General features: G+C 48.2%; 1 protein-coding gene across 9 annotated transcripts in view; it reads right to left on the reverse strand.

Annotated features, from left to right (window-relative positions):
- LOC119181057 (uncharacterized) overlaps positions 1 to 16,786 on the reverse strand; it is a 52,049-nt gene extending 35,263 nt beyond the window's left edge. For 6 of the 9 annotated variants that reach the window (XM_075875323.1, XM_075875322.1, XM_075875320.1 and 3 more), the window contains exon 1: positions 15,032 to 16,786. In XM_075875323.1, the coding sequence (XP_075731438.1) occupies positions 15,032 to 16,393 (1,362 nt within the window). In that variant the 5' untranslated portion in view covers positions 16,394 to 16,786. Of the gene's footprint in view, positions 1 to 4,190; positions 5,029 to 6,162; positions 13,278 to 13,352; positions 13,494 to 15,031 lie in introns of those variants that run through there. The other 3 variants (XM_075875325.1, XM_075875324.1, XM_037432235.2) reach the window with 3 other exon arrangements.
- Between the last annotated feature and the right edge of the window lie 3,290 nt (positions 16,787 to 20,076).

Raw genomic sequence — 20,076 nt, forward strand, 5'->3', positions numbered from 1 at the left:
GCTCGAATGTCTTGGAGTTTCCGCCTGTACCTGCTCTGTGAATGGTACGTACATACTTCTTTTCTAGTCGGTACACACGGTTCACCCAAGTTGTATGCATACATGTTGCACGCATACAGGTTGGATAGGTGGCGCCATCTAGCTGGGCTCAGTTTAACTAAGCAAGCAGAAAATTGTTCAATGGCCGTTGTTGTTGTGGTTCTCGCTACTTTCGCTCTGCTGCTACTAGTGCTACAGTTACTGTATATGCTCCCTACGCGCATAGCATATACAGTATTTCTATTCGCCCTTTGAGTTAGTGCTAAAGGTAGCATATACAGTATCTCTATTCGCCCTAGGATGTGTCGATGTGCGCGCGCCCCATTCTGCCGCAGCGTCACTACCTATATGCATTGACTATTCTGCCATGTAGAATAGGTGCCTCGCTGTGCGCGGCTGACTGCATGGCAGATGAAGGTCCTCACAGGGCGGAGAGCGCAAGCAGAGGTGCACGCACATCGATGTATCCTATTCTGGCACGTGATCCCGTGGTCTGCACACATTTGCTCACGCCTGCACATACATTAAACGCGAAGGGCCGTCTTGCTTCTCCGATTACAAAGTTCTTTAATTAATCGCAGCCATCGTTCGAAGAGTTGTAAAGGTGACGTGCTCAATGGGTGACACCAATGTGTTGCGATGATGCACTTAGGTTCTGCGGTAACCGTTGCCGCACATGTATTCCGTTGCCATTTAAGCGCGTGCGCCTTTCTGCATTTCTAATAAAGAAATCAGTTGATAGTCGGTACTGTGTCCTATATATTCTTCGTCCCGTCGTCACTGCGCCGTTTTGCCACGAAGCATCTCGGCTTGTTTGCCATTTGAACGCTTGTGGGCGCTCATGGCACTATTTGTTTTTAATGCGTCAGTTTGCCCGTTTTATTTGTGCTGCTACATGGGATACTTTTTTTGTCATGTTTACATTCACCAGCGGTTCAATGATTCTGTTGGAATGAGTTTCTTCAGTGCTGCATCCATGTGCGCCAACACTAATGTGTCAGAATATTGGTCTGAAATTAATTCTACCTCTACGTTTATGACTCTTCAGATAGCTGCTGCCTATTTCGTGGGTCTAATTAATTTGTTCTAGATAATGTTTTAAGTACCCAACAAATAAAAACGAACCCTTTAATTTCCTGTTCTTTTGTTCATTTTGAGGGTCCTGTTTTGGTAGACTGGATTATTTGTATTATTCGTCAGCTGCCATGCAGCTCGTAAAAATATCACGTGTTTCGCTATGCCAGCAGGCAGAAAAGTTTTGAAACTTGGTCATGGCTACCAGCGCCGCCGACTCACCTCCAGGATTGTATCGCGAAGTGTAGTTTACGAGATCTGATGGTAGCGCCAGAACACACAGTCTAGCGAGTAGGCGCAGCAAAACCGAGTCTTCCAGTGCGTAGCATGTAGCAAAACCGGACTTTCACGTGCATGCCATTTTCTTTTTTAATTGTGAGCAGGGGGGTCACGGCTGATTATGTAAGCGCCCAGGGAGCGTTCTTTGAAAACGTGCCAAAAAGGGAACGGACACTTCAGCGTGTCACTGTGTTCAGCGAGCGTTCCATTTTCTTAGTATCCCATGCGGTCGGTACCAACAATGCTGAGGCGGCCCAAAATAACTTGTTTCATCTAGGGACTTTACCGCCGCAGAGCGCAGGCCACGTGTTCGCGTGTTCCCTTTCATAAGGGAGGACGACAGTGTACTATCGGCGTCAAGTGAAACCCGAACAGCAGAGCGCGCGTTTCAAGCATTAGAAACAGTATAGTACGTGTTGGCCGTCCAGTCATCACCATTGACAGACGCGCACATCCGGTTTGGCAGCACTGCGTGATCCCCCTAGAGTGAGTTACCGTTTCTGCCCTGATTTTTGTATGGTAATAATGGTGGCAATCGTGGGCGAGCCAAGCGCTTTTGATCGTATCACTCACAATTCCTTGCTTTCACTTCAGCGTCGCAGTGCAATCAGTGTCTTGGCAAGATAAAACATAAATATAATCGATTTGCGGATGATTTCCAAACGATTGTCGTATCTCGTTCGTCAGCGCTGCTTTCACCTACACCCTTCTTTCAGAGAACGACCCGAAAAGGCTTCATTTTAACTGGAAATGCCGAGTGTTTCTTCAGAAGAGAGCGCGCAAATTGTTTCGCTTTACCGGCACGAAGTGAAACAGCGTGAGATTGCCAGCATTATGAACTGACCTTTGTCTACTATAAATATAATTTCCCAGGCATTCCGTGATGATTGACTCCGTGATGACAAACCGTGCTAAAATACTCGCCTTCGGCTGCAGTAGTTTAACCTCTGTATTTTTTGAAAATTTTGTTCCTTTAAAATACCATACACCTGGAACACACGCAGAAATATTGCACTATCGCGCAGTGCTGCCACACCGGACGTGCGGGTCTGTCTGTGTGAATGACTGGTGGACTGCGTGCATTATGCTATGCGATTGATAAGGCTTGTGCCACGCGCTCCGCTGTTCGCGTTTCACTTGATGCCGATAGTACAGTCGCAATCTTCTTGAGAGTGAACACAGGAGCGCATGGCTTTCTCGGCTCCCAGCAATCACTTGTGTGCAGGGCGGCCGGGCTGCGAGAATTCTACCGTCGCGCGCATTGTGTCAGGTGATCGGCGATTTAGCACATGTCGTCTGCCGTATACGCCCACGGCAGTAGGGAAGCCGTGTGCTTCAACGTGGCAGTTGTACTCCACCGGATTCACGAATTAATTTCGAAGTATGTTATGTTTTCAAGATCGTTGATTAGTCGCTGGGGGTTTTCCCAAACACATATTTTGAGTTCCAGCGGCGCAAGTGCACACTGCAAAAAGCTATTATGAACGAGCATACAGAAAGAAAACCGCCGGATCGCAATGCTCTTCCGGCAAGCTCGAGCATTTGTGAAAATATGTGGGCAATATACGTAAAAGAAGTTGTGCGACACCATGCTTACGCTGAGACTGCGGACAAACTCAAGGATCGCCAAGAGTGGCAGAAACTTCGAGCGCTTCGGTATACTCTGTGCCAGCGCTGTACTTCTATCTTCCAGAATGTCAGCAGTGCTGTTCTTTAAAGGGGGGACAGGACAAAATGCTAATGTAACATCAAACAAAGCTACTTCAGATTATTGATACAAATTCCTTAAACTAATCGCCCTTTCGTGGAACGTGTATCAAATACAGTTCAGGTGTTTGTGTTCTGACATAGAAACCATCGTAAGGGCGCAACACACGGGAAGAGACAGACTAAGACAGGCGCAAACTGCCAGATGGCTTCATTCAAGGAAGATCCACACCTTCATACATCCACATGCTATGCAGGGGCACCGCTACAACCACGAAAACTTAAGCCAGACGAGAAAGAAATTGGAATTCAGCATTCTCACCATTTTTCGATGGCAAAGACGAAGATTGCAGGGGTACTCGATGATTTCAAGGTGACGTGGTTCCTTGTAAGTAGTTCCAGAAGTCCAGGTATAATGGTCACACAAGAAAATAAATTGGAACGCGACTATGTGTACTACCATAGCTCACGCCCCACGCCTGAACACCGCAGCCAGCCAGCCATGGCGCCGAATATGTTCCGTCTACAAAATGCACAGCATTACGGACAGCAAATGAAACGCGGAAGCCGGCCGCCAGCGTGTGCTGCGCATGCGTTGTTGCAGCCGAATCTAGTCGCGCCATTACGTCACGATATCGTTCGTCGCCGTCTTGTCGGCGAAATCTGTGCGCGTTACACTGGTTAGTCAAAGAGCCGCTTCGCATTAAAAAACAAACAAAAAAGCTTTGTTGCTGTGAGTCTAACCCACGCCATCTCGGTCCACGTGATTCGATGGCGGGCGTTTAACCCAGTAATCCAGCGTCTAAACCAAGAATGAGGCTACACGTGCGAACACGTTTTTTTTTATCTTTCACATTACTCTTGCAATTAGAAGGGAATTGGTGAAAGAAACCACAATAACGTTCTTCATGAGATTAAAGTGTGCCGAACAAAAAAGTAGTGGCTACGACGCCGTGGATTCAAACATTACACGTGGTTTCGGGGAAAAAAAAAAAAACTGAAGACGTAGTCCGCTGTATTTGTGTGTCCTTCCTGAATGTTCCGTCTTTCTTTGCGCTGGTAAATCTACAACCAACTCACCCAACCAGCAGTTTGAGCGTAGTCCGAAAGCCGATTATTATTCTTTAATTAAAGGTTACACGCATGGGATGTCAGATGGCTTTAAAAACATAACGTATACAGTGGATTGTAAAAGTGAAGTCACAATTGTTAGTTAGATCGTCAAGAAGAACTGCTAAGTCGTAAACGTATTTAAATGTTCTAAAAATTGTTGACACGTGAAAGCTGCTTATAAAATCGCCAACACGTTTGGGTCATAGTGTCAGAAGCTGTGGATACGTTAAGCAGGCACCAGCAGGTGTCCTTTAGTAACATGAAGACCAGAGTCAGGAAGAGAAATAAAATTTGTTAGCAGCATAAAAAAAATCTATAGTAGGCAGTTTAAGACTAATCGTTGTGTTCGAATTGTAACGACTAAAATTGTCGCACGCAACTCTTCCGAATGGAGGACATACAAATGCAGTACTATGACTCGCAGCTATCGAAGATCATCCAATTGCCTCTATACAAGGCTGAGTTCCTGCAGTGGCCACTTCAAAAACGCCGTAGCCGCTGTTCAATTTCCTGCAGTTCCCTGTAGCGAGGCTTTGCGAGTGCTACGAATGTCTGGGTCGAGCACATGATGCAAGGCTTCCCTGACATCACTTTTCCTTTACTTGGCCGGCCCTCCGTTTCACCTTCGGGCAGGCGAATCCAGGTCGTGCTGGTTTTGGAGCCTGTTTCAACATCTACGTAGTGGATGTGCAAGTAGAAGATGGATGGCAGTTGGCTGGCCATGGCTTCCACGACCGCCTCCGCATACGATGCCCTCAGCTTGTTCTTGGTGAGGAGGCACACGCGTTCCAGAGCGCTCACAGGGCTTAACAAGGTCTGCAAAGTGTAACAATGGACCAGCTTTCTGAACTGCTATTCGGCGCGTGTGCTATATGGCTAAAATGTTTCATTGTCGCAAAAGATCTTTCGATCAACACTCAATAGCACTCATTTAGTTATCGCTGCATGCAGTTCGAATATCTCACTGCATCGTGCACTTCCAAGATTTCCGCCTACGTGTCCGTGTTAAATCATGTTTTTTTTTATTATACCAAAGAATCAAACGAGAAACGTTATCCAAGTCGTCGTGACAATCACCGGCCATCAAGCTTCATGCACAGCATATCAAATTTACCTTAGCTTCGTCATTGATATTAGTTTGAAAAAAAAAATCGCAGATCCCACGTGACAGTGGGAATCGATGATATGCGAAGCACGAATGAGGAAGGTTAACATGTCACTTTAAAATCGGCACAACGTTACGAGGCCGATTTCAATTATGCCGCACATGACGTCCATGTCATGATTATCATGTTAGGACGTGCCATTTACCTTCGTCGTCCATTCACGCCACGTAATATTAAATTCGGTATATGTGGATCTAGCTAAACGGCCGCGAGCACCCTACGAGTGTAGCTTGTAGTAATGTTTTACATGACACGCTTGTCATGATTATCATGTTTGGACGTGTTATAATTACCTTCATCGTCCATTCACGTAAAATTTGGTATGCGTGAAGCTAGCGAAACGGCCACGAGCATGGCATGTAGTCATGTTCTTACACATTGGCGGATCCAAAGGGAAGGGGGTGGTAGGGGCGATCCCCTCCCCAATCTGTCAGCGCCCCCACACTCGCTTCAGTGCTCGTAGTCCACCTCCTATCACCAATTAAGACAAATGAGTAAAGCCAACGTGAGCACATATTAACAGTATTTATGCTATGAAGGGGTCTTTCTCCTAGTAAAAACAAAATACTCATGATCACGTCCCCTCTCTCGTATTATTTTACGCGACACCCCCCCCCCCCCCCCCCCTAAAATTAGTGGCTGGATCCGCCACTGTTCTTACATGACACACATCTGATGATTTTGATGTTCGCACCAGTCATATTTCTTCGTCATCCATTCACTTCCCGTATATCCTCTTCAGACCCGAGTGAATTTTTCGCCACACAGGTGAAATCAAAACACATTTTTGGAACATCTACATATACTTTATTGCCCCAGAAAATTATTGCAACTTTAGCATGAACAGATTTCACACACCAGGATGTACATTATAATGCACACTGGGTCTCAGCACATAAGAAAGTGTCAAAATTCACTTTTATCTGAAATTTACTGCTGCTACCAAAAGCGCCATCATTTCGTGTGAAATTGCTTGTAGCAGTTCCGCACGGTTGTAATGCAGAGAAAGATGTTACATGTTGTGCATCGAAACTTTGTTCGCTGTGAACATCCTGGGTTTCGGCACCTCGATGACGATCCTTGGTTCACCAGTTCTGGCATCTGGTCTGCTTTAGTTGTTCTTTTCGGCTCAGGAGATAGAACGCTTCTGCTTTCGGCTCCGAGCATTGTTATCAAGTTTTTCGCTTTCTACGGGAGACGCTGCTCCCTGCCCCAAGGCGACGGACGCGGAGTCATCCACTGGTCCGCCCAGCCAGAGGTCTGCTATGGCGAGCTCCTCGGTAAATCAGCGCGCCTGGCCCAGAACCAGTGAGGCCAACGGTGATAGTCACTGCATCATGGCTGTGGACGTGGAGCCTTCTGCGGCTATGTCCGACCATAGACCACTTTTGGCAAGCTCGTCGCGGAAACGAAGCACCTGTTCGAGCACCAGCGAGGACACAGAACTGTACTCGGCCACTGGCGACGACTCGTCGGATGACGACTTCGAGACCGTGAGAAGCAGGAAGGCCAAAAGAAGAAGTATCAAGTCGTCTTCACCAGCAGGGACACTAACGTCTCAGTCAAAAGGAGAATGCTGGCCGCACACCATCCTCTTCATGCCCGAGGACTCCACCATCAGCCTTCGAGCAGTAAACAGGCAAGCTCTCTCTATGTACTTTGAGGGGGTAGCACCAAACGACATTAAGGATATCCGGGTGAACACGCGGAAGAATATTCTAGCTGTGGACACAATGACTGCCAGCGCCATAGACAAGCTTCGCAGAGTATCAGATTTGGGAGGCATCAAAGTACGACCGGTTATTCCAATGGACGGTGACTGCACGGCGGGAGTAATCTACGACATTGATTTGGCCATAGCAAACTCGGACCTCCCAACTCTCATAAAACCAGCGAACGAAGGAGTTCTCATCGCGAATGTACTTCGCCTCGGAAACACCCGATGTGTAAAGATAATGTTCAAAGGAGATTCCATTCCGTCGCATGTCAAAGTGGGACACTTCCGACATCCTGTTCGACCATTTGTCCCTAAACCACTCCAGTGCCATAACTGCATGAAAATTGGTCACATCAAGAGTGTATGTACAAACACCACAGTATGCCCCCGATGCGCTGAGCCGCACACTGCAGACGCATGTCGGGCAACAAGTCTGAAGTGCAGAAACTGTGATGGTCCGCATGACGCTGCATCCAAGGAATGCCCTCGGATTAAGAAGGAAATCGCCATTATCAAACAAATGGTTAGGGACAATTCAACCCACAGAGAGGCTGCTGAAAGGGTTCGGCGGCGACGTAGTCGCCGACGGAGGCGTGGAGGACAGAGTGTTGCGCATAACCCATTTCCTCCGAGCACGAGTGAAGTAGTAAGCACGAAGCGAAAAGAAGTGGAGAAGCTCACAGCTGCGGATGAGTGGCCTACGCTTCCGCGTACACAGCCTGCAAAGGAGCCTCCTGCGAGGCCTCGCCGCCCTACACCTTCCACCGAGTCTACTTCCGTTGAGGATGTGTCAAGGGTCGATCGACAGATCATCCCGATGTTACGATCCCTCGTCGCTGTCATGGCAGACATACTAAGAAGCCTGGGAACTCCAACCGCTCGAAGCGGGTTACAGTTGTTGGACGCGCTGAGCCCAGTCCTCGCCTCCCTCGCGTAGAGTCATGGCAGGAGATCAACAATCGTTCCGCAAAGACGTCAGAGAAGCATCAGTCATCCAGTGGAACGCAAGAGGACTTAGATCACGGATTTCCGATTTTCGTCAGTACGTGTTTTCTAACCTTTTCCCAATCATCGTAATATGTGAACCGAAATTATCAAACCCGATCAGGCTATCTGGCTACGAATCAATCCCGTCCAAAACCCGAAACGAAAGCAGCAAGGTCATTGTGTATATTCGTCGGGAGCTTACCTACATCATTCAACCTGTGTCGCCTCATGATGAGAACCAATATGTTTGCCTGACTGTGAAGCAGAAAACCCTCACCTTCACATTAATAGGTGTCTACTTATCTCCCTCAGCCCGTTTTGATTGCCAAAGACTGGATGACATTCTTTCGAGCGTCCCGGATCCGTGGATAATTATAGGAGACTTCAACGCCCACCACCCAATCTGGGGAAGTTCAAAAGTCAATACCACGGGCCGGAGGCTGGCTTCATTTGTATCGACTCATGAACTGTCTCTACTTAATGATGGGAGCCCTACATTTCTGCGAGGATCAACGTACAGCAGCTGTTTGGACTTGACGTTCGTGTCACGTCGCTTCGCCACAAGCGTTAAGTGGTTTTTAGACATCGAGACACATGGTAGCGATCACATCCCCAGTTATCTCACCATCGAAGGCTTTGCTAGCGACCACCCGCCGAAAACCGTACGGAAGATCGATCTTTCAGCTTTCAAAACCAACATTGAACACGCTTGTGAAAAAGGCTTAACCTCTGACATTGAGCAAGCGATCAAACAAGCAGCGCAGAGTGCGATGCGCACGCTGGCATATTCTTCAAGGCCCTCAGAAACGGACATGGAGTTAGAGCGACTCCGTGCGACTCGTCGGCGTGCGGAGCGTAGATATCGACGCACAAAATCCATTCAAGATCTACGGATGGCCAGGCGCATGCAAAAGAAGACCCAGCGTCGTATAGACAAACTGGAGTTTCAACGGTGGGCGAAATTTTGCGCGAGTCTAGACCCTCGCAAACCGCTTTCTCAAATATGGCGAACAGTGCGAGGCCTACGCACATTTCCCCAACAACGTTTTCCGTTTAAAGCCTTGGCCCTCTTCCAAAATAGAAGGGATATCGAGGTAGCGGAAGATTTTTGTAGGAAGATTGCGGGCCCACCAAATTGCACAGAAGCCCTTACTGCTCATTACACGCCACATTCCCTTGACCCGCACCTGGACCTGCCTTTTTCAATGGAAGAACTGAATGTGGCCCTTGCTTCATGCAATCGATTGTCATCGCCTGGGCCGGATGGCATATCATACCGCCTATTATGCAATCTCGGTGATCGAGCACGAAGTGCTTTGCTGGAAGTATTCAATGAGTCTTGGAGAGATGGAACGGTCCCCAGAGAGTGGAAAACAAGCCGGTTGGTTGCACTTCTCAAACCTGGAAAATCGCCTCTAGAGCTGACATCATACCGCCCAATAGCGCTGGCTAGTTGCGTAGGGAAGCTGATGGAGCGAATGATCCTTGCCAGACTCGAGTGGTTCCTAGAACGCCATAGAATATATCCAGACGCCATGGCCGGTTTTCGTCGTCTTCGGAGCTCCATTGACAATGTCATTGACCTGGTGACCTACGTACAACACCAGAAAATGAGCAGACGGTTATCTGTCGCACTATTTTTAGATGTCAAAGGAGCATATGACAATGTTTCTCACGAAGCCATACTTGGCGCCCTCGAGTCAGTTGGTTTGGGTGGGCGAGTGTACCGCTGGATCCAATGCTACCTACATATGAGATCAGTGTTTATGCAAACTGATGATGGGCCGACTTCTGAACATTATACACACCGTGGTGTTCCTCAAGGTGGTGTATTGAGCCCCACACTGTTCAACCTGGTTCTGATCGGTCTCGTTGAACGCATACCAGATTCCGTGCAGATATCTCTCTATGCAGATGATATTTGTGCCTGGACATCAGGTGTAACACGTCCTCAGGTACGTGCGAGACTCCAGAAAGCAGCGAATTCAATATCGGCGTACCTTAGAGAACAAGGCCTCGAGATTTCTCCTGAGAAATCGGCGCTGGTCGCGTTCACGCGGAAGGCAATGACGTCATATCCCATCGCCATCAATGGACACAGTGTCTGCTACGCCAGGACCCACAGGTTTTTGGGGGTCACGATCGATCGAAATCTCTGCTGGAGTCCCCATGTGGCCACTCTAAAGAAGCGCCTAACGGCCATCGCACAACTTTTCAAGTTCCTCGGAGGCAAAACGTGGGGCACATCAGTGCACGCGATGTTGCATTTGTATAAAACGCTGTTTCTGGGGTACCTGCGGTATAGCCTGCCGGTTCTGACGAACGCTTGCAAAAGCAGTATACGCACAATAGAAAACGCCCAGGGCCAGGCACTCAGAGTTTGTCTTGGATTACCACGCTGTACATCAACAGCGGAAACCATCGCAATCGCCAAAGATTATCCGGCCACAGTGCACATTACTTTGGAGGTGCTTAGAGCTCATATTAGACACCTTGCTCGCGCCCCTGCCCACCACCTAGCTTCGCTTCCAGAAGATCGACCGAGTGCCTCCTTCTGTAAGAGAGTATTGACTTTCCGTGAGTGCCTTCCAACAGTCTACACACCTCCGGAACGGATACTAACACCTCCTTGGTGCTTGGACCGACCAAAACTGCGCTTGACAGTGCCGGGGATTCGCAAGAAGGCGGAGCTCTCGGCGCCAGCTTTAAAGCAGATGATTCTACTCATGCTACACGAAGAATACAAAGATCATGTCAAACTTTACACGGATGGCTCGACAACTGTTGGAGGATCTGCAGGAGCTGTGATCTTCCCAGCAAGAGGCGAAACCATCCAGTTCAGAACGTCACACAAGACGACATCGACAGCCGTGGAGCTCGCGGCACTCCGCAGCGCACTCCGCAGGATTGACCAAGAGACACCACAAAAATGGAGCATTTTTACTGATTCGAAACCAGCTCTCCAATGTCTACACAATACTCTACGTCGTGGACCTCAAGATCAATTGGCGCTCGAAATACGACAACTGTACCATCACCTAATAGACGAAGGACATGACATATCTTTTCAGTGGTTACCAGGCCATTGCGGCATCATCGGTAACGAGCATGCCGACAATGCAGCTAAGAATGCTCACGAAAATGGAGTGATGGAACCCATTCCACTATCAAGAAGCGACGCAGCAGCAAAGATTAATACGCTTGCGCAGGATGTCGCAAGGTCTATGCGGAATACGCCCGGTTTTCTCCACACCCGTCTTCACCGCCTGGACCCATGCCTACGACTTACTATTCCATCTGGCCTACCCCGATCCGAGACGACCCTTCTCTGCCGTATGTGGCTTGGGGTGTCTTTCACGAACGCTTTTGCCTGCCGCATCGGAATGAGAGACAGCGCTACATGCGACCATTGCGACAATGACGAAACAATTGAACATATTTTATGTCAGTGCCCCCAGTACAGCTCTCAGCGACAGTCCCTCTCAGCAGTGTTTGCTCGCCTCGACGACCAGCCATTTTCTGAGCAGTCAATCTTGGAATGTCGGAAAGATCGAGCTTCACGCCAGAAAGCAACGAAGGCGCTGATGAAGTTTCTGCGAGCGACCCGCCTCGTAGAACGATTGTGACACTACTGTGTGCGAGTGTGTGTATGTGTGTTTGTGCTTCTCTTCCTCCCTTTCCCCTTACCCTTTCCCCAGTGCAGGGTAGCAAACCGGATATGTTTTCTGGTTAACCTCCCTGCCTTTCCGCAATAAAAAAATTTTCTCTCTCTCTTTTTTTTTTCGGCTCAGGAGGCAGGGGCACAACCTTAGCTTTCAGCACTTTGCATGGAGGCTCATAATCTCCAGATTCTTCGCTACACCTGGTTTTTGACAACAGGTAGTGTGCAAGCGACATCTTGAATTCGAGCAGTCCAAGGATGTTTTTCTTTGGCACATGAAGAAGAGCAGAGTCTTCTTTGTACTGCAGCCAAGAGTTCACAGCTGCAAGATCACAAATAAAAATCATGGTCCTGACAGTCCACTTTTTGTACGCTGTGTCGTGGGATACAGGCTTAGCATCCTGTCTGACATGTCCACTCCGCCCATGTTGCGGTTGTGCTCCTCCACCACGGCAGGGCGAGGAACGTCTTGGTACACCTTCTCCTTTTTGGACCATCTGCTGCACTGCCCAAATGGTTCCTCACCAACGTGATTTGAGGCAAATGTGATGACCTTGTTGTCCAGCCATTCACTAAGCAGGTACCCGTGGAGACATTCACGGTTTGTGAACTCGTTCCTCTACCTCGCTTGGATAGCCATTTGACGTCCTCGAGATTTGCTGTTTTGGGTACACGATTTTTCATAATCATACCCGTTCCTCGAAGATTCAGTTTTCCAAGCTGTTCAATAAGTGGCAATGTCGTAAAATATCGGTCAAAAAAGAGCGATGTCCCACTAGGCAGTGTTTTTGCAAAGACTTGCACAACATTTGGCCCGAGCCCAAGGTCCGGGCTATTGCCAATCTTGAGGAAAGTTTTCCCCTGGTAAATGTCGAAATCCAAGACGAGTCCACTGGGGCTGGCAATCACGAAGTTTTTCAAGCCTGTAGGGTGAGGCTTTCCAGGCACATACTGCTTCAGTGTAGTGACGCCTGTAAATGGTATTATTTGTTCATCAATACACACGGAAGGTGGTCTTGGGAGCTTGCGGCATGCTGCCTGGACCTCGTTTAAGATCGGTCGGACCTTCCAGAGACGATCGTTCTTTTGGTCTGGTTCGGTATAGTCAAGATCATTAACAACTTTGAAGTTGCTGCGAAGCGTGAAAAACCGGTCTCGGGTGAGGACGTCGGCAATGGCAGGCACCCTTGTGCCCCATGCCCAATAGAGACGCATCTGCGGGTAGCCAAGACAGCTCATCATCAACGTCGCACCCAGAAAATTCTGCATTTCGGAACATGAGGAATTAAAAATTTTCCCCTCTTTAGGTGGAACGCGACAGCTGTCTTTTCCTGCATAGTTTCAAACGCGGCGTCTGACAAGTATTGTCGGAAATAGTCACTTGGCCGCCAATGCTGTCTGACATCGGGTGACGTGTCCGGTGCACACCGCACGTCGCTGATGGCCGAGTCAAATGAGACTCCTCCTCTCCACGTAGCGTCTCGAGAGCGCGTACTGCTCGAATTCTGCTCTTCTTCCTCCTCACTGAATACATCTGTAAAGAATGCTCCCCATCAGTCAAAATGAACAACTTTGGTACACCTATAAAAATGGTTAGTGTATCGCTTACCATCGGAGCACTGCATCACCAACGCGGCATCACCGACAACAAAAGAGGGGTCATCTACTTCATCATCGGACAATTGTATGTCTGAAGTGTCGTTGCTGGCTATTGCATCCAGGACCCGCTCTGCTTCTTTATCACTGAGTCCTATGTGAAATAAAAGCCGAAGTATTACGCCAAAGAGTAATCAAACGCATGAAAACATTAGATGCACACGCTGGCATACATAGGCATTGAGACCGAGTGTGCATTGTAATGTACGCTTCAACAAGACAGCTTGTGGAAACAAAAATATAGGTCTTTAATGTTGCGCACCATGCAGGAATTATTCCTCAGCACTTAACAACCAGATTATAACAATATTTACAAATCAATACATGACCAGTAGTGAGTATAATGCAACTTACTTGGACGCCGCGAGTAGAATGTCGAAGTCGAGAAAGACGCCATGTTTGACAGCGCAGAACTCGGCTCCCTCTGTGCTATGCCTCCTGTATTTTTCACCAGATGGCAGCACATGATGGGCGATGCGATCGCACATGCATTTTTTGCTACAGATGTGGCGCGAATTTCAAAATTGAGGTTGAAACAAATGTGCATTTTAAGGTACGCGGGGTCTGAAGAGGATATAGCAAATTTGGTACATGTGAAGCTAGCGAAACGACCGCCAGTGCACCATGATCGTGGCGTGTAGGCATGCCTTGCATGTCATGATTTCCACGTTAGGGCCTGTCACTTATATTCGCCATGCAGTCATGTCATACCATGCCAGTTTTGCAATATTTCATGCGAACGAAACCACCGCAAGCGCAGCAAGACCATGAAATGTAAATAGGGAGTTTTAGAATAGCGCACCGCGAGCCCTTGCGGTGCGGTCGCTGCCACTGCGCATGCGTCGTAACGCGAGTCGGCGTTCGCGGACCGCACGCAAAAAACATCTGAAATTGCGTGCGGTGATGGCGGCCCGCAAGCGCTGGTTTCGAGGCTACGGTGTCGCTGCGATCGTGCGTTGCGGTTCGCAGCAAGGCAAACGCTTTTCTAAAACTCATATGGCGCCCGCAGCGCCTGCAAACGGTATTTTTAAACTCCCTAATGACATACATGTCATGATTTTCATGTTACGACTAGTCACTTATGCTCGTCAGTCATAATATGCCATACCAACTTTGGTATCGATATATTATCGAAATGGGCAGGAGAGCTAAATAAAGGTCGTAGGCGACTAGACAGACATACTAATAGATAGATAGATATGCTCAAAGTCGCCGAAGTTCGCTAAGAGGTGCTTCGTATTTAATAGATTACAAAAAAAAAAAAAACGACTAACTCTTCTATGGTGACGCAATGTATTCCAAAGTGTGCCGTAGTTATATCCCACATAGTCAACGAAGCTTGCTTAAACTTGGTATGTTAAGCTGCATTCCTGTTACTGACGAGGAGCTATACGTAGCACTGGATAGAAGTCGGGAAGGTCTTTGAACGTCACGGCCACTGGTGTGGGAAATTTGTAGCGGTGTCGGAGTCCATACGTCTTTTTTTTTTTCGTATTAAGCTTATTTTCATGGCAAGCTTGGCGTTTTTGGTGTTGCGAAATAAGTGTAATTCTTTAATACTAAAGAATTACTCTTTAGTGTCAGATTAAATGAAGTGTCAATGGTAGGTAGATTGCTATCGAAGGTACGTACCTCGAAAGACGGCGCGCAGAATTCTATGAGAGACATCCTGATGACAAGAGAGCGGAGGGCTTCGCAGGTGCGTAAAGCCGTTGAGAGAGCCTTATAGCCGAAGCGCGGTACGTTGGAGTCGTCGATGAACCGTAAGTGGGCCATCTTGAAATGCGCCAGAAAGTTCAAAGAAACCAGGTTACGCACGTTGCTTAGCGTAAGACGGCCGATCCCGGTGGAAAACGCGCTCGCATCAGTGGGTTCGATGGCGAGCTCGTTGGCGCAGGAAGGGCATTTCTTGTGTCGGCCATCCATGTTGAGTCGGATGTCCAAATCTTCCACGCCTCCGAGCTTGAGGGCCAGCCGGCGCACAGCGCCTTCGGATCGCAGACCACAGGGTGGCAGGGACAGCGCTCGGAGGCGCTGCATAGCTGGCGCAGCCAGGAGGGTTGTGAAGTCGACGCCTTCACCGAAGTGGAGGGAGCTGACGTTGAGCTCCACGAGGTTGAGAAGCCTGGCGAAAAATTGGCGCAAGGCCGAGTCGTGCATAGGGCGGACGGTCGGGTACGCGGATTGGTCGATGTTTCCGGCGTACAGCAGGAAGCACAGGCTCCGTAAGTGGCTCCAGTTGTGCTGAAGGATGCCAATGAGGAAACCGAGTTCTGCAGAGTCGACAGCCACGAGGACGACTGGTTCAAGCGGGAGCGTCTTATCGGGTGACAAAGCCAGATCTCGCAGCTGGGCGAAGTTCAAGGCCCGCAGATTCTTCCGGAACACCACAGTACCGTGAAGTTTGATGCAATAACGCAAGTCGACCGGCTGCCTTAGGTCTGAGTACGCCGTGAACGGGGCCTCGCAGGTGACCGTCAACGTCCCAGAACCGGGCAAGTCCCTGGCGATGCTCGCGCACACCAACGCGCACCAGTCCGGACTGACTTCGTGCACAAAGTGAACGTGCAGTTCCTTCAGGAGCGGACAGTATTCCAGGAACCGCATCAGCAGCCTGATGTTGTGTTTGTCCGACACCTCGACGTACATCTTGCGGATATTGGTTTCCTTACCCGTGTGCACGCTTGCCAAGCACTGAATCTTGGTGAGTTCTTCCTTCGTATCGTCCTTGCCGTCAACGAGCGAGAACTCCAGCTGCGTGACGTTCTCGAACGACCAGAGCAGCCGGTCCAGAAGGAGGCTCACCTTCAGAGGGCATGCAACGCACGAAATTGCTTGGAGGTTACTTAGGTCGGATGCGACCGACAGCAGGAATGCTGGTATCGCTACGATGCAGTTGGATATGTCCAGCGAATGCAAGTTGTCTCCCACTTCGGCTATCTTGCATCTGAGCACCTCGTCACCCGCGTTAGTGGGCAGCCCGTACGACGACATCGCGTGTGTACCTGGGATGATGAACCAAGCTCGATCGAGAGTGAAATTAATTGCCGGCACGACCGCGTTGCGGCCGGATCGCTCCGCATATGAACGCGCTGTGTCGTCTCACACCACTACAGCGAGGGCTGTGATGCCACGTTGCCAGCAAATAACTTGTGACGTGGCGTTTGAACACATTTGACAGACCCCAAACCACCGCGCTAAGACAAGGGAGCGGTTTCTTTCTCGCCTTTGCTACCCTTCCTACAAGCGATATATTACCTCCTCGCCACTTATTTCTTAAAAGCACGTGCACAATGTCGCACTGAGCGTTGAGTATATCAGGATTTCGCGCTCGTGGTAATCTCCGCTTACGCAGGTCGGAAACATGCAAAATGAAGCAGGGGCGGATCCAGCCACTCATTTATCTTTGGGGGGGGGGGGGGGGCGGTCACCACTTATAGTAGCTTTTTTGGAGAGGGGGGCGTGGGCATGACTTTTTTGTTGTTTTCACTAAAAGACGAATTTTCGTAGCATTAAATATTGTTAATGCTTGCTCACAATTGTTTCAGTCATTTGTTCTAATTGGCGATAGGAGGTAGTCTAGTAGACTACGAGCACTGAAGTGAGGACAGGTGGTGGGCGGGGCTGTGCGCTGACGCAGACTTTGGGGGGGGGGGGGGGGGGGTTCTTACTGCGATGAAGTGAAATTAGTTGATAGTCATGCGAGACAAGAAAGAACAGGTGGGTGGCTGTGTGGCAGAGTGGTGTAGGAGACAATGTAAAAGTGATATTATCAATCTAAAGTATATGTACCGTCAGGTGAATAACTGTTCTGCGTCGCGAAGTGGGCCAGGAAGACGATGAGCACCAGTAGAGAAGAACGCACTCGATCTTTTTTTTTATTTTTTTCAGAGGTTGATTAGGGGCCCGTCAAGAATGCCTGTTGATTTTTTTTATAATAACGTTCGGTGTTCGCTATAGTTCGTGCTCTCGTGCCCCGCCGCGATGGTCTAGTGGCTTAGGTACTAGGCTGCTGACCCGCAGTAACGGGATCGAATCGCGGCTGCGTTTTAGATGAAGGCGAAAATGCCTCGGGCCCGTGTGCACCGACTTGGGCCTACTTTAAAGAATCCCAGGTGGTCAAAATTTACAGAGTCCTTCGATTGATTGGTATGCGGGGTTTAACGTCCCAAAGGCACCACATGATTATGAGAGACGCCGTAGCGCAGGACTCCGGAAATTTCGACCACCTGGGGTTCTTTAACGTGCGCCCAAATCTGAGCACACGGGCCTACGGAATTTCCGCCTCCATCGAAAATGCAGCCGGGATTCGATCCCGTTACCTGCGGGTCAGCAGCCGAGTGCATTAGCCACTACACCGCCGCGGCGGGGCTTACAGAGTCCTCCGTCATATGGTGGCTTTGGGACGTTAAACCCCTATATCAATCTATCAACGCACCCGTCGTAATTCTACCCACTTCATTCGTTTTTTTTTTTGGAAGGCGCGCTTTAACTTTCAGCGCGATCACAAACGCTTGCAAAAACGCGCACGTGGCGGCCTCCCGCGGTGGACTTGTCAACTAAGGTGCTCACGGTCCAGGCGGCCGTGCTCACGATGTAGAAATCAGCCAATGATCGTGAACTTGGGGATATGGCATGACGTCATTATATAAGTAGGCTGCATCATTACATAGAACGAAAGAGCAATTTATATAGATGATTTGAACATTAATGATAAATACCAGGCCACGTCCTGCGCTATAATGTATGGCTCGCATGCTGTCACGAGCCTCGACTACTGATAGGCAGCGTTTTCTCACCATGCTCAAAAAGCGTATACGTGCATGGCCCCTTTAAAGTCCTGTTGTATATTTGTAAGAAAGTTTAACGGGAGACCTGAACTAAAACACTACCAGTAAAAGGGCAAGTAAGCTGTAGTCCTTGCCAAACAATACCAACCTAAGAAGTCCTGTTGCAAGTTTTCCACAGGAGATTTAAACATGAGACCAGTACCAAAAGACTATCAGTAACAAGGCTATAAGCATATTTGGCCAATTTTTCGGACACTGCTGCAGGCCATCGTGTTTGGGACTAAGCGTGAAATATTGGCAATGGGGACGTCATATGATGACATCATGACACGATTTTCTGCATAACTTGCGTTGATACTGCCCACCATGATGCCAACAGTAAATTATTGGTTGATGAGGCATTTGTGGCCGACACTTTTTTCCCTTTTGGCTCCATCAACAAAACATCAGGCCATTGTTCTGTTTCATTCCTCCGTTATACATCAATGCAAAAGTTATCGCAACACCTTTTTTCATTGAAAATAATGTCGCAATGCAGTGTCACCGATATCCACTGACTTAACACAGCTAGCATCAGATCGATCCACAAATGAGCGATACACTGATGACGACGAATGAGCCAAGAGGTTATTGCAATGCTTGCTAAAGAAGTGTATCGTGTTGAAGTGGGTGCAAAAATTTATTTGTGTCCGGCAAGTTGCACATTAGCGTGCCACTGAAAATTGAATGCCCCTCATCATCTACTCACCTGACGCGCAAAAAATGACACATCTGCACCCGCCCCTTTCTGACCCTTCTGTTTATGTCCTTTTAATGACACTTGCACTTTACTCACCCAATTCGGCAAGCCAGCTTATGTCAATACGCACCCTTATATCCCCCACCCTGCCTCACCTGTTTTCCCACCTGCCCTCTCTTCTCACACTTGAGTGTACTTATGCATACACACACTGAGGTAGGTAGTGGTTACCTAGCTTAAGATAAGATCCATACTTGGAAACGTTGACTCAGTGACACCCCTTGTTTTAAGGAATTTTCATCCCTGTAATATATACCGTACAGTCCTTCAAATGAAGCACGTCAGCTTTCTTAAAGCTTGGAATTGCAGCAAGCTCATCTAGTTTGGCACGTAAAAAAATTGGGCATGCAAACTTGGACATAGAGAGAAATGCCTTTTCAAGGTTTTCGTGCAACTATCAGAGTTCAACCTTATCAGTGCAACATCCCTCAAGTAGTTTTATCGTACGGGCATCTATGAAAATCATGCTGATACAATGGCAATGAATCATATGACCCAACTGCATTCACTACGTCTGCAGCAGATACAGCGAGAGATTTCATTTCACTTCCGCTTGTCACGGCACACATCAAAACATGACGGTAGCGGAGTCATTCTAAATATCAGAGTCCCACAGTGGCTAGATGCAGAGCACGTGGTTTGTCGACACATACCTTATTTACTCAATTGTGACGCCACCTCAATTGTACACGAGGGGCAACTTTTCATTGCGTTAAGAAAGAAAGAAATGAAATTTCTGTCCTATTGCAACGAGAGGGTCGACATTAGGTATCAAAATTTCAGAAAAAAAAAAAAAAACTCATTACATTTGAGTGAATACGGTATTTTCTGCAGGTGGCACATGTCACTCATCTAAGTGAATGCATAAGCCGCCTTCTGCGATCCTCAAAATTGAATGAAATTCTTTTAGTCGTGCGTGCTATGATTTCGTTGTGATGCCATTACTGTTGCAATGTAGTATTTCTATGCCTTTCTAAACCTGTTATATATGTTCACAATTTTTATTAAAAAATTTTAAAGCATTGAAGAGACCTAGAACTGTGTCAATTTTGTGTCTTCATTTTTCTTGGTTCACATTGATTATATAT

This window comes from Rhipicephalus microplus, chromosome 10 (assembly GCF_043290135.1).
Source record: "Rhipicephalus microplus isolate Deutch F79 chromosome 10, USDA_Rmic, whole genome shotgun sequence".
Lineage (NCBI taxonomy): Eukaryota > Metazoa > Arthropoda > Arachnida > Ixodida > Ixodidae > Rhipicephalus > Rhipicephalus microplus.